A 15,513-nucleotide genomic window follows, 5' to 3' on the forward strand; every position below is an offset into this window, starting at 1 on the left:
AATTTTAGGATGTTGTTGTTGCTGTTAGATATGGTCAGAGTTCCTCTAATCACTCTCTCTTTGTCCACCGAAGATCTCAAGGTATAACGATCCTTTTGTTGTATGTTGATGATATGTTGGTTGGGGATGATAAGGAAGGAATTCGAGAACTTAAGTCTCTTCTCCACAATTCTTTTCATATGAAAGATTTAGATTCACTTATTTCTTGGGGCTGGAAGTACAACGTAGTGGCTGGAGTTACGTTGTTTGTCAGTACAAATATGCCTCTAATCTTGTTAGACTTGCTGGGCTTACTGACAACAAACTGGTTGATACACCTCTAGGGCTAAATGTCAAGTTGTCTCTCATGACTCATCCTATCGTCTCTCATGCAGTTCAGGTAGCTAGTCAGTTTGTTTCTACCCTTCCTCAGCCCCACATGACTGTTGTCCATTGGATCACTATTTCATGGCACCTTATCACAGGGACTATCCTTTTCTTTCTCCTCTCCTATTCAGTTGAGGGCCTATGCTGATGCAAATTGGATAAGCTGCCCTGACACCAGATGGTCTACTACGGGGTGGTGTGTCTTTATGGGTGATTCCCTCATATCCTGGAAATGCAAGAAACAAACAAACAATTTCCGAGTCATCTACAGGAGCCGAGTATAGGGCAATGTCATCTGTGTGCAATGAGACAATTTGGCTTCAATCTCTCCTTGCTAATCTTGGTGCTCATCTCGCTACTCCTATTCCTCTCTATATTGGTAACACCAATGCCATCAAGATTGCATCTAATCCAGGTTTCCATGAGAGGACTAAGCATATTGAGAAGGACTGTCACTTTATTAGAAACTTCTTTCTCGCCGGTTCCATCTCTCTTCCACATGTAGCCTCAGATCTGCAAATTGTTGATATATTTATTAAGGCTATGACAAGATCCAAACATCTCTTTCTCGTGGGCAAACTAATGCTTGTGTCTCTACAACAGTTTGAGGGGGAGTGTGGAGAATCCTGATGTACTGTAGTACTATAGTCCATATTGTACTATAATTTTATTTCTTATTTCTATGAATCTTTGGAAGTGGGGGTCAATTATTATATTAACACCCTGAAATCCTATGCCTTTCTCTCTTTTGAACTATTAGAATAATAGAAAGAGGAAAAGGGAACTGATGGTTTTAAAATGGTAGCAAAAACCTATTTCAAGGTGGAGCTTACAGTAGTAAATCTACAATTTGAATCTAGTAACGTAACTGTTTCAAGATGGTGCCCATTATCTTGTTAGAGAACAAAAACCTATTTAGGGAGCCATTCAACCTAAAAGGTTAAGCTATTAGGTGAGGTCCTTAAATAGGTTTTTATTCCCTAACACACCCCCTCACACAAAAGCCCAGCATGGACAAGCATAGGCCCACCCATACCTTGTGCTGAACAAGCTCTAATACCATGTCAAAGAACCGTTCAATCTAAAAGCTTAAGTTATCAAGTGAAGTCCCTAAATAGGCTTTTATTCTCTAACATATCTAATGCAACCTCTAAAACCATGTCAAGCAACCATTCAAACTAAAAGATTAAGTTCTCAGGTGAGGTCCCTAAATAGGTTTTTATTCTCTAAGATATCTAATGCAAAAGGACTGGGAGTAGAGGATGGTGTTATAGTTCGAATTCTGGGGTTGCCACTCCATTTATGGAAATAAGTCTTTCAATCGATTTCTATACTTTGTAAGGATCACCTAGATGGAGTTTTCTTTTTGATCTTCACTCTATTGCAATTAGTTTGAGAGGAATCAAACATGAAGAAATTTCCAAGAAAATGGAGATGTTTACAGGATTGTGCAATTTAGCTTGGTTGCTACTCTCCATTAAAGCAACAATGTGGAAGGAAGCTTGTAGGGAGGGAGATGAAAGGGCAGAAGAAGATTGTCTACATGGCAAGCTAAGAATGGATGATTCAAATTCGGCTACAAGTTGCTTGGAAATGGAGGGACACTCTCGAGGCAAGGAGAAAGGCAAAAGGGAAGGTGGAGAGGCTTCTTGCTTTGGAATTAATGGTGGGTCAACATGTGGTAGATCATATGTGTACGCTTTGACTAGTGGAATTAATGGCAAGGTGCATGTGGTTTAGGATGGAAATCTTGACAAGAATTTTAATAGTTGCCAAGAAGATCCTAAGATGATCCAAATTTCAAACCATTGGGTTGGGATGGGAGAGACAAGACATGTTGCATGACAACTTAAATGGTCACATGGGGCCTCTAATTAAAGACAAAGGAGGGCCTAACATAATAAGACATAGGAGTGGAGGACTGACCAGATAATTGCAAAGCCTATTAGAAAGAGTATTTTAAAGTCCTTCAAGATGGGACCAGGCATTCGTGAGCCAAAAACAAGATAGGCCAGGTGTTGAAGTCTGGCCTAGGGAGTTGAGGGCACAAGACAATTTTAAAAGTCATGTGACATGGGGGAAGGGTATGGTAATAGATGACAAATCACATCTATCATCATTTTCTTCTAACCTGGTCGAGAAGGAAGGAGATGTGACAACGAGAATTAAGGTTTAGAGTCTTTAGACAAAGACCTTTGAGATCATGCCACCAGACAAGGATGGGTATTTTTGGCGTATTACAAAATACAAATATGGAGAAGAGGAGGGGAATCCAAAAGAAAAGGTTGGTGTTTTAAATTGCATTCTAAGAAAGAAGGATTTTGTTAAGCGATACGTTGGAAGAGCAAGTGTTGATTGTATCTTGTTGGAAGAAGAGGTAGAGACCAAAGATGTTAACGTGAGTAGCAACTATGGCAAGGAAGGTTATGTGGTCGAACTCGATTCAATAGAATACCAAGAAAGCAGAATTTGCTCAAAGGCAAGTGGTGAGATTGTTAAAGGGGTTGATAGGGAACGTGAAGGTGGAAATGAAGAAATGGAGAAAGGGTAGAAGAAAGAGGAGGGGAAGGGAGGGAGGGAACTTAGGTGGAAAGAGGATGGGTACAGTAGTTGATCTAAAAATAGTTTAGGGAGTATGAAAGAGAATAGCGAAAGAAGGAATTGTTTGTAGGGGAATGAAAAGGAGAGCTAGATGGTGGGGTAGATGAAATAGATGAAAGAGTAGAGTGGGGGTTCTTGAGAAGAATAAGGTTCCTATTAGGGATTTGGAGAATGGGGAAGTTGTTGACAAAGAAAGGGGGGGAGGTAGGGAGAAAGAAGCGTGGAGTTGACGGATCAAAAACCTATAGAAGGAAAAAAAGAACAATAGAACCAAATCATTGCAAGAAGACCACCTTTGCCCCATCGCTAATCACCAGAGTTTCGGGTTTCCTCGAAACCTGCCTTGAACCCGGTCAACAATTAAAAAAACCCTGACGTGGTCAGGGTGGGGTGAGTCAGAGCCCCAATAGGGTGGGTCAAATTGCCATCTCTAAGTGGATCTAGGTGATCTCTAGGTACGAAAGTTCAGATCGATGGAAAACTGGGCCAAAGGTAGCCAAAGATTCCGGTGAGTTCGTCAATGCTCAATGTCTTGAAATTTGCGAGTCTAAGACAAGGTCAAGTGGACATTCTAGAGGTGAGTCAGATGTGGTCAGGTCTAAACTTCAATCACAAGAGTTAGATGCTCCAATGCTATGGCCCTGTTTAATTTGTGTTCCTATTGAGCAGGCTCAAGAGAATAGGGCTGAAGTTGTAGGTTTGGTTAATGGTTGCACAAAGGAGGTGGAGATGGGGATTGAGGATATTATAGAAAATGGGGTGGAGTTAGATGTGAAGGTGGTGGACGGTGTCAAGGACAAGGCAGAGAGGGTGACACGGAAAGGGGTGAGGGTGTACAAATAGTAGTTAATTGTTGTTGCCAGGATAATATCTATGATGATCCTAAAATGGATATGCCTACTTCTTTAGGAAGTTGTAAAGATCATCTAGTTGTCCAAGTAGTATTTGAATTGGGTGTTGACTTGGGCCATAAGAGGAAGGAGTTTGATAGTCGACACTGCTATGGCTTTTGCAGTTCTAAAGAAAAATAGAGTTTCAAGCAAAACATATATCGCGCATGTTACTAAGGTTTTTTTGTGGTTGGAAGGAGCTTTTAGGGCAAGTCCAACCAACAAATATAAAAGGTTGTACAAAAGAAATGACGTAAAATTCAGAGCTCTAAATCATGAAGACCCTACTAGGGAGAGTCAAAACTTGCAAGACTTCGACAAAAAGAACCTTTCAATGTCTTTTCCCAAGGGTGAGTTGGAACTTGGAAAAAAGTGGGGTTACAGAGGAGGATAGGGAGGGCACAAGTCAAGCTAAGGAAGTTGCTGTCAAGGTGTTGCCAGAAGTGGAGGAGGCAAAGCAATGAAGTATGGACTTGAAGAAAATTGTTGATAGGGAGGTAAAGGTTGGCAAACCTTTTTGTTTGTTTCTCTAGAGAGGAGAGACTTTCTAGAACTTTTGAATATGAGAGGAGAAGAGAGTATTAATTAGAAAAAACATAATTGGGCAAGAGTGAGAAATATGGAATGAGGAAGAAGGGCAGGAAGAATTTTTTATGGGGAGGACTGAATTTGGTCTTTAGGAGAATTCTAGAGTTTATCAAGTATTCAGCTAAGCTGATCAATTATAATCAAGAAATGTAAGTAATCTAACACTTGATCTAGATATTTTAGCGACACAGATGAGTTTGACTTTAGCTAACCCCATATAGCTGGACATAAATTGAAATTTCATATCCAAATGAAATTTGGAATTTATCACTAATTGTCAATAAGGAAAAAATAAATAAAAAAGAATGGAATAAGGTGAAAGTAAATGTACCAGCTAGCACCTGAAGACATTTTCCGGATATCCCATAGTTTGATTGTTTGATCTTTTCCATTTGAAATAAAATAACAACCATCTCTTCTACTGTCGAGAAATGTAATGCCTTCTAAATGTCCCACCAAGACCCCTGCTGGACGTCCCTTTGCAATAAAGCAACGCCTGTCCCAAACCTGGTTGACATCATAAATTATATCACAACTCTTGGACCATAAGCATAGCCCCAGAAAGAAATTAACCTATCTATCTAACCTCCCTTTTCTTGGATGACATTGATGTTCATTAACATCATATTGGAGTTATTTATCAATATCATTTATTTTATAGATCTATCGAAAAAATATATCATTTATTTTATAGGTCTAACTAACTAATTTGGTTCTCATAAATTAAGAATTCATGATGAAGGGATAGTCACAAACATGAATTTTGACTTGAAACGTAATACAGGAGAAATTCTAAGGCAAGAAGTCACAAAGACTTCTCTGAAATTTGTTCATAAAGCTGGAAACTTGAAAATAACCTTTCTTGTTTATGCTTTTTCTTTTCATTTCTCTTATTTATTTTTCTGTAACGAATAACAAAGATATTTTCTTAAACAAGTCAAAGACCAAGGAATGTATGAGTGGCCAAGCAAGGAGACAAAATGCAAAGAGACCCCAAATGAGACAAACAGGGAAAACAAGAATAATAACAGGAAAATAAGTGTACACATACCAAAAAAGCTCTTCTGGTAAGCTGGACCCCCGTGCCATCCCATGTGTTTTCCTTGGTTATCCTACTTCTGGTAAGTTGGACCTATTGGCTATCCCCATGCTATCCCATGCTATGGTCCTATGTCCAAGAAAGTCAGTATCTCTAGGGATGTCTCCTTTGAATCTTGCCCTTTCTTCCTTGCCTCACCTCAAGGGGAGAATAGTGGTGAGGTGAGACATGTTCTCTCTTCCCCATTCCGGTTCAACCTTCTTCCCAGCAACATTGTTCGTCTCATCAACCTCTTCAGGTCTACTCTTGTCATACTTGGGCACCACAAAGGCCAGTCATAAGATCAACCACTAGGCACAGGTGTGGAACCGAATAAAGTGCCTCCAATGCCATTAGACTCTCATGTGACAGAATGACAGATCTTCATGTCATTCATCCTTTAGGTACTTTCTAAACCCACTACTAGTGATATTGATATTGACCTTCCTATTGCTCTCAGTAAGGGTGTAAGGTTTTGTACCAAATATCCCATTGCCTGCTTTACTTCCACCACTTCCGTCCCCTAGTTATCGTTCTTTTATATCTGCCACTTGTAGTGTGTGTATTCCTAAAAATGTTGCAGAAGCTTTGGAATTACCCGAATGGAAGAAAGCTATGTGAGAGGAGATTATTTCCCTTCATAAGAATCACCCACCTTTCAAAGTAAAAGAAACTAGTGGGTTGAAATGGGTGTTCACTGTAAAGCATCAGGCTTATGGCTCTATAGAGAGGTATAAGGTGAGGTTGGTGGTGAAGGGGTTCTCTCAAATGTATGGTGTAGACTATAATGAAACTTTTGCTTCAGTGGCCACTGGCCAAGATGAACTCCATATGGGTTCTTTTATCTCTAGTTGTTAATTTTTCATAGTCCCTTCATTAGCTAGATATGAAGAATGCTTTTTTGAATGGTAATCTAGATGAAGAGGTGTATATGGTTCAACCCCCTAGTTTCTAGTTGCAAGAAAGTGAAAGGAAAGTTTGTCACCTGAAGAAATCCTTATATGGCTTAAAGCAATCTCCCAGGGCATGGTTTTAGAAAATTAACAAGGTAGTCCTACAGGTTAGTTTTGTACAGTGCTAGGCTGATCACACATTGTTTATGAAACGGAAGGGTGATTTTGTTGCTATTTTGATTGTGTACATAGATGACATTATAATTACAGGAAATTGGGAGGGATAAATGTCAGAATTTTATATAAAAAACAATATATGAATAACTGTACTCCAACAAGAAAAAAAGGAGAGAAAAAAATAACACAAAAACCCTCCAACCTACAGATATAGAAGCCACCATCCTATAGAGAAAACCCACCGGTGAAAGAAACCAAGGGAAAAGCACATGTATCAAGAAATTACTAGGTACACAAAGGCATGCCCAACCCAGACCAAAAACCCCATACCAAGGTAAAACAAAAATTCCATAATGATAAATTACCTTACAAAGGTTATCATCACTACCAGAATATATGAGATGCCCACTTTCATCAGCAAAGCATACTGTATTAACATCAGACTGCAATAGGGAAAAAAGGAAAAACATAATCAATATCTCAGAAATCTATAGATTTATAGTCCTGGTTAAGGGAGATTATAAACACAATAACAAATCCCATAAGATTGCAAAGTAAACAGTTCACCTAAGGAAAATTGAGAAATACAATATAATTCTAAACAACCATATGAAGGATAGCATATACTTAAAAAAAATTCAGGATCTGCACAAATTTTCTTGAAAGACAACAGTACAACACAAACAGCAAGCATAGTAATCTAGAGTAGGATAAGAATTACCACCTTAAACCAGTACAACTGTTATGCAAATCCAAAGAAAAATATGATTCTTTATTTATCAATAAAAAAGAAAAATAAATAAAATCGAATTTGAGGGAGTGGATTTGTATCAATAATTTATAAGTGAGAAGCATAACCTAATAAGGGGTTGGGGAAGAATAAATTGATATGCTGCTTTTTGAAGGGGAAAAAAACAAGGCAAACTTAATATATGATGTTAGGTTGAAGGTTTTCATGTATTGACGGTTCGGCTGATAAGAGTTCTTATTAGCCTGTATTTGAGTTTAAGTTGTTATGTACTGGGCCTGTGTTAATGGGCCTAAGTTTGTTTAGTGTTTTTAAGTTGTCTGGGTGTCCCATCGCTAATCAGGGGCATTCCAGTCATTTCTTGTAACATTGTACTGTACTCTAATATAAATAATAGTACTGACGACTGGGTCATTCAGTTCGACATTCTCGGCATCTCTTGGTCTTCTCCTCTCTTCTACTGCTTCGGCTACAGCATTTCAGCTTTCATGGTACCAGAGCATTAAGCACCTTCCTGGTTACAGCCGACGCCATCTCTTCTCTCTTGCTGTCTCTCTTTTCTTTTTTTATCTGGGTTGCTGCCATGAAACCCTAGGGTTGTAGGAGAACAACACAAGGTTCGAACCTAGGGTTTCCCTTGGTTGTAGGGCGCAAAGGAAGTAAGACCCAGAAGTTGATGTCCTACTAGACTGTTTCTAGTAGTTAGTAGCTATTCGGCTACTAAGAGAGGTTTGTATAGGACAGACCTAGTTGAGGACTGATTTCAGCAGTCCTAGTATTGGCCGTAAGGGGGAGAACTCTCTTTACAGTTGCAGTACTCGAAGCTCAAGTGAAGTCTGCATAGCACAGTGGTGGAGAGCCCACAGTTTCAGGTCGGTTACCAGCCCAGAACACCTCATTTGCTGTTGTAACTGAACTGCTTCAGAACTGTGACAGTATCGGCAAGTCTGGAACAGTGTTGCGAGCTGTCAGAACCTTCTTCAATTCTGCAACTAGTTTCTTTTTCAGCACTATGATCACTTCGGCTAGTCTTAAACAGTGTCATCTACACAGAGGCTGCAGTGAAGATGTCTTCAATATCCGGAGAGGTTTCTTCTAGGGAGAACAGACCTGATGCAAGGTCTTCAAATCTGGAAAACCCTAATCTGCACAGCTTGCAGATTACAAGTTTGTTGCTGGATGAATACAACTTCAGGGAGTGGTCCGTTTCTGCAGTGTTTTTTATTACTTCCCGTGATCTCACAGGCTACTTAGATGGGAACAAGAAGGAACCTGAGGTTGGCAGTGCAAAGTATGCCGTGTGGCGCAAGGAGAATGCCACAGTTATGTCCTGGTTGCTTGCATCTATGACTCCTCGAGTTGCTAGGACTGTTCATCACTTTCCTACAGCAGCCAAGATTTGGGAAAAGGTGTCTAAGACCTATGGACAGAAGAAAGACAATGCTAGAATCTACAGATTGAATCAAGACATTGCTGCCTTAAAGCAAGGGGATATGACAGTTGCAACATACTTTGCAACTCTGGAAGGTCTTTGGAAAGAACTTGACCATCACTTGATATTGGATTGGGAAAATGCCAAGGACAAGGAGAGACATGATAAGTAGATTGAAGAGAGCAGAGCCTTTAAGTTCTTGGCTGGCCTGGACCCAGTGTATGAGGGTATAAGGTCACAAATTCTAGGGAGAGATGAATTGCCCGAGTTACACCATGTTTATTATCTGGTGAGGAATGAAGAAGTCAGGAGAAAGGAGATGCAAGTTGACTCTCAGACTCAACCAATTGAACAATTTGGAGAACATTCAGCCCTGGTCTCTACTAAGGGAAACAGACATCCAGACATGAAGCACCTTAAGTGCACTCATTGTGGTGGTGAGAGACATGTAAAAGAAAAGTGTTGGATCCTGTATCCTCACCTAAAGCCAGCTGCATTGAGAAAGGACAAGAAGCAACAGGAGGGTCATGCGGCAAGTGGGATCTTGTCACCAACAACAATGGTGACAACTCACAGAATATACCAACAGTGTCTTCTTCTCCTATGGGGCAGGTTGCTGATTCCTCTGGAGCTGGTGCTTTGGGCTTCACTGCTAGTGAGGTAGAGGTCCTTAGCCGGGCATTAGCCCGTCTAAGGAATAATTCTTTTGCTTCCACCTCTCTTGCCAGATTAGGTACAGTCTCTGCCTTTAGTGCAACTAGCTCTATTGACTCTACTTCTTGGGTTATTGATTCCGGTGCAACTGACCACATGACACATATGTCCTCCTTATTCTCTTCATATCATTTGTTGTCTGGTTAGGATAAGATGAAAGTTGTTGATGGGTTTTTCTCCACCATCTCTGGAAAGGGGGTGGTTGACCTAAGCAAGGACCTCTCTCTTAAATCAATTCTACATGTTCCCAGTCTTACCTCAAATCTTTTGTCTATTTCAAAACTTACCAAAAATTTGAACTGTAGTATAACATTTTTCCTACTCATTGTGTCTTCCAAGACAGATTGACGAGGAGAACGATTGGGAGAGGTCATGAGTATGGAGGCCTCTACTATTTTGATGCAGACATCGGTTCAGCCTTACAAGCATCTATTGCTAGTAGTTCAGAGAGTGTGGAGTCAATAGCTAGGTTGCATCTGTGACATGCTAGGCTAGGTCATTTGTCTTTCTCTTCATTAGAAATGTTGTTTCCCAAATTGTTTAAGGGCATTTCAGGTCAGAGTTTAATCTATGAAGTATGTCAAATGTCAAAACAATGTAGAATTGTTTATCCAATTTTCAGTAATGAAATTCGAGCTCCTTTTGATTTGGTTCATTCTGATGTTTGGGGCCCTTCACCCATTGTCTCCATTGATGGCTTCCGTTACTTTATCAGTTTTATTAACCACTATTCTCGATGCACATGGATCTACCTGTTAAAAGGACGGGATGAAGTACCACGGATAACTTTGGCATTTTGCAAGATGTTTGAAACACAATTTGATATGAAGATTAAGCAATTCCGATCAGATAATGCTGCTGAATATTTTGAAAAATCCTTGAACTTATTCATGGAACATCAATCATCATGTGCTAATACCCCTCAGCAAAATGGGGTTGTCGAGCGCAAGAATAGACATCTATTGGAGACAGCTCGAGCCTTACTATTCCAGTACAAAGTTCCTAAGCAATACTGGTCTCAAGCTGTACTTACTGCATCATATCTGATAAATCAGATGCCATCTAAGGTGTTGGGTATGAAAACCCCTTTCTCTGTTTTGTGTCCCACTCTTCCAGACTTTCCTCTTCTTCCACGGGTCTTTGGTTGTATATGTTTCATACATGTGAAGGATCCAAAGAAGACCAAGCTAGATCCTAAGGCTACGAAGGGAATATTTTTGGGGTACTCTCCTACACAAAAGGGGTACAAGTGTTATGATCCTGTCTCCAAAGGAAAGTATGTCACCAGAGATGTGGTCTTTTTTGAGTCTCAACCCTATTTTCAATCTTTTCAGAATCCTCTTAAGGGGGAGACTAGTGGGATGGAATAGGATTCTCATTCTCCCTCCTTTTCTATTCCCCTATCTGCCTCGGGCCTTCCACCCTCTTCTTCTACTCCTAGTTGTGGCATCCCGAGTCAATCTAGTGAGGCTCCCACTGTGCCGGTTACCTCTCCTGATGCTGCAGATGTCCCTGAAGGCACCAGTAGGCAACAAAAAGAGATACTCACATACAACAAAAGGAAAAAAGGCCCTCAACCTCATGACAGAAACCAGTTGGACTCGGATCAATCTGTCTCTGCAATCCAAGGTAATTCCAACTCACATACTTCTGATTTGGATCCTATTGCTCTTCGTAAGCCTATCCGTTCTCGTACCACCCTGCACCCCATTGCTGATTTTGTTTCTTACTCACATTTATCTCCTGCCTATCACTCCTTTGTGTCTGCTCTTTCCTCTGTACGTGTTCCTTCTAGGTACTCAGATGCTGTGTCTGATCCAAGGTGGAAAGAAGCTATGAATGAAGAGATGAAAGCCCTAATGAAAGCAAGAACTTGGGAATTAGTGGATCTGCCAGAGGGGAAGAGCACTGTTGGGTGCAAGTGGGTGTTTATTATAAAGCACAGGGAGGACGGGTCCATTGAAAGGTATAAGGCCAGACTTGTGGCAAAGGGATTTACTCAAAAAGAAGGAATTGACTACAAAAAAACCTTTGCCCCAGTAGCAAAGCTCAACACAATTCGAGTTCTATTGTCACTAGCAGCAAATTTTTCATGGGAACTTCATCAGTTGGATGTGAAGAATGCCTTCCTAAATGGTGACCTTCATGAAGAGGTATTTATGGAACCTCCACCAGGCTATGACTTTGGTAGAAAGGTGTGTAAACTGAGGAAAGCATTATATGGTTTGAAGCAGCCTCCTCGTGCATGGTTTGAGAGGCTTTGTGGGGCCATGAAGAAAGTGGGGTACACTCAGAGCGGTGCAGACCATACCTTGTTCATAAGGAGACAGGATAGCAAAATTACGGCACTCATTGTTTATGTGGATGATATGGTGATTACCGGGAATGACTTGGAAGAGAAAAAAAGACTGAAGGAGTTTTTAGCTTCGGAGTTTGAGATCAAAGACTAGGGCCATTTGAGATATTTTCTTGGGATTGAAGTTGCTAGGTCAAGAGAAGGAATCTACATATATCAGCGGAAGTATGTTCTTGACCTCCTAGAGGAAATAGGCATGATAGGGTGTAGGCCAGCAGATACTCCAATAGAACAGAATCATGGCCTACAGGAATCAGTAGGGGAGGACTACTGTGATAGAGAGAGATACCAAAAATTGGTAGGGAAGTTGATATACTTATCTCTCACTCAGCCAGATATTGCTTATGTTGTGCATGTTGTCAGTCAATTCATGCACTCTCCAAAGATCCCTCATATGAAAGTAGTTGAAAGGATTCTCAGGTACTTGAAGATTTGCCCAGGAAAGGGAATTTTATTCAGGAAAAACAATAGAATTGAAATTGAAGCTTATACTGATGCAGATTGGGTTGGTTCTATTGGAGACAGAAAATCAACTTCAAGATATTGTACATTTGTGGGAGGGAACCTGGTCACATGGCACAGTAAGAAGCAGAATGTAGTTGCTAGATCAAGTGCGGAAGCAGAATATTGAGCTATGGCTCATGGGGTTGCTGAACTCCCATGGCTCAGGACCCTTCTTAATGAGCTTGGCATTAAAGCTGAGGGTCCTCTCAAATTGTATTGTGACAACAAGGCTACCATCAACATTGCAAATAACCCTATGCAACATGACAGGACAAACATATTGAGATTGATCAACATTTTGTTAGAGAGAGAATAGTCTCAGGAGAACTCTGCATTCCTTATACTCCATCTAAGATGCAAATTGCAGATGTATTGACTAAGGGGTTGGCTACAGCAAAGTTCATGGACCTTCTTGGCAAGCTAAACATGATTGACATCCATGCTTAGCTTGAGAGGGAGTGTTAGGTTGAAGGTTTTCATGTATTGATGGTTCGGCTGATAAGAGTTCTTATTAGCCTGTATTTGAGTTTAAGTTGTTATGTAATGGGCTTGTGTTAATGGGCTTGAGTTTGTTTAGTGTTTTTAAGTTGTCTGGGTGTCCCATCACTAATCAGGGGCATTCCAGTCATTTCCTGTAACATTGTATTGTACTCTAATATAAATAATAGTACTGTCGACTGGGTCATTCAGTTCGACATTCTCAGCATCTCTTGGTCTTCTCCTCTCTTCTACTGCTTCGGCTACAGCATTTCAGCTTTCATATGAAAGTATATGCAAATCTAAATTTTGGAAGAAATAAAATATTTCAATATGTGTATGAGTGCACAAATCTAGATGGGAAAACCATTTAAACTCTAAACATCATAGGTAGAAGCTATAGTAAATTCAAGGTTAATTCATCAAACATAGAAACTAACCAGGCGAGGCACGCCCCATAAAATGGGTCTTGCTTGTGAGCCTAGTTGTGCCTTTTAAGACAATGGGCTGTATAATCACATGTTATTCCATATTGAATGTCTTATGCATACACATTTCTATATTATTAATACAATTCATTTACCCTCTTAGAAACAAACAAATTTACCATCCAAGAGGACCAAGACTACAAAAAGGTTTATCACATTCTATTAGTGAAAGATGCATACAAGATTGATACTCTAGAGAAAAATGAATTATTTACATAGGTCAAAACCCAAGGGTAAAAAATTTACTCTACAAGTTTTAGAGATATTTTAAAAACAAAAGAAGACATCTTATGATAGTAGAAAACTATGATACCTTATGTGCTGAAATTCTAAGGGTAAGCTTATTTGCATAAAGGTCATAAACATATATTGAATCATCATTACTTCCAGAAACAAGCTCTCGCCCATCAGTTGAAAATTTTACAGAGAATATCCCAAAAGAGTATTCCCCATCATCATCAATAGAGAAATCCAAACCATCATGAATCTCCTGCATGAGTAAGAATCCAAATGTCACTTGATACTTGCAAGAATGGTGCAACTTCACTTATGATAGTGCTTCCTCTCAATAGCTATCTGAAAGGGTACATGTAGGTAAACCACAGGCAAAGAACACGGCTCAGATCCAAGGGACACGAAACCCACGATCAAAAGGACCTTACCTATCATATCTGAAGCCCAAAAAAGACAACCTGCTTGGATGAAGTTGATCATCCTATGCAACACAATCTTTTGGATGCTCATAGAAAAAAAAAAAAAAAACATTGCTAACAATTCAAAAGCAAGTCAATATCATGACAGTCAGAATAATCTAAATATCTTGTGTCATGGCCAAGGAGATTCCCTAGATGACATTTAGGGAAAGAAAAACAGCCATGTAGGTAAGTCAAGCATGTATCATATGGTGTTCATGGAGCATACAAATAGTCTATCCTTCCCCAAAGATAATAGTACTAGTACAAACGTTTCCTTTTTTAATGCTTTAGAGATCAACCAACTTCCTAATCAAGAAAAAGATATGTAGTATTATTTTTGGCACAGATTTCATGACATGGTAGATGCATATAAAAGATTATACATATTTCATGGAAGTAATGATTAATGTCAAAGACAATATTTTCTAAGCTGGAATTATACTTCTTTTAGTAACTTACAAAGGTGCTTGACTATTTTCTACATGAGAATTAAAATCACTTGTATGACATACAGTAACATTTGCAACTGACTCCATTGCAGAAGATCCAACATTCACAATATGGACAACAGGTGACATACTGGCATAAACCTGCAATTAAGAATCATCATCAGGTCATTGATAGGCTGTAAATGCAAACTAACAATAAATAAATTTTATCAGTTTCAAAGAATTAGTGAAAAAAAAGAACATATAAAGCACAAGAAGGTTATGGCAAAGTCATATTCTTTTAGCATTTAGGACTCAAAAGCAAATGAAGCTGTAATATACGCTATTTGACAAATGCTAACTTCTTGACAAAAAAAACCTGACAATCTATGGATGCATCATAGTTAAATATTAGACAGTTATCCTGTGATGGAACAACAATGGAATTAAATTGTAACATCAATTGTTAGTGTTTCGATGCTGCTACAGTAGTCCGAACAGGAAGAAGAAGAAGAAGAAGAAGAAGAAGAGAAGAAGAAGGGTCTGTCGAAAATCTGATGGTTAACCCATCCAGTCGACCCCCTTAATCTATATTAGATTATAATAATGTTTACAAAGACAGAAATGCCCTTACTTAAGTGTGGGGTAGAGTAACTCTAATAACACTGCCACATAAGCAATTTAATTAATAAACAAAAGAAGACTAAACTACCCCTATTCGGCACATCTTAACACTCCCCCTCAAGCTGGAGAATATATGTCATATAATCCCAGCTTGTTGCATAGATAGTTCACTTTCCCTGAGCTTAGAGCTTTTGTAAACAAATCTGCCCACTGGTCATTGGAGCCCACATGTTCTGTACTTATCTCTCCAGCAAGAACCTTCTCTCACAAAGTGGCAATCAACCTCTATGTGCTTTGTTCTCTCATGAAAGACAGGATTGGATGAGATATGGAGTGCAGCTTGGTTGTCATAGTACAATCTCATAGGTTTATCCATGTGAAACCCAATTTCTTGTAGGAGATTCCTCAGCCACACTAATTCACTGGTAGTGTGAGCCATGGCCCTACATTCGGC

The 15,513-nt window shown here is 39.6% G+C and overlaps 1 protein-coding gene across 6 annotated transcripts in view; it reads right to left on the bottom strand.

Moving 5' to 3' along the window:
- The window catches only part of LOC148867300 (LEC14B homolog), a 54,332-nt gene that overhangs the window by 14,814 nt on the left and 24,005 nt on the right, over nucleotides 1-15,513 (bottom strand). For all 6 annotated transcript variants that reach the window (XM_088978868.1, XM_088978872.1, XM_088978870.1 and 3 more), the window contains 4 exons: nucleotides 14,520-14,597; nucleotides 13,626-13,802; nucleotides 6,959-7,036; nucleotides 4,777-4,952 (listed from right to left, as the gene is read on the bottom strand). In XM_088978868.1, coding sequence (XP_088834994.1) covers nucleotides 4,777-4,952; nucleotides 6,959-7,036; nucleotides 13,626-13,802; nucleotides 14,520-14,597 — 509 coding nt within the window. The remainder of the gene's footprint in view (nucleotides 1-4,776; nucleotides 4,953-6,958; nucleotides 7,037-13,625; nucleotides 13,803-14,519; nucleotides 14,598-15,513) is intronic.

Source organism: Nelumbo lutea, chromosome 3, assembly GCF_056320005.1.
Source record: "Nelumbo lutea isolate HS-2025 chromosome 3, American lotus-T2T, whole genome shotgun sequence".
In the NCBI taxonomy this organism is placed as follows: Eukaryota; Viridiplantae; Streptophyta; class Magnoliopsida; order Proteales; family Nelumbonaceae; genus Nelumbo; species Nelumbo lutea.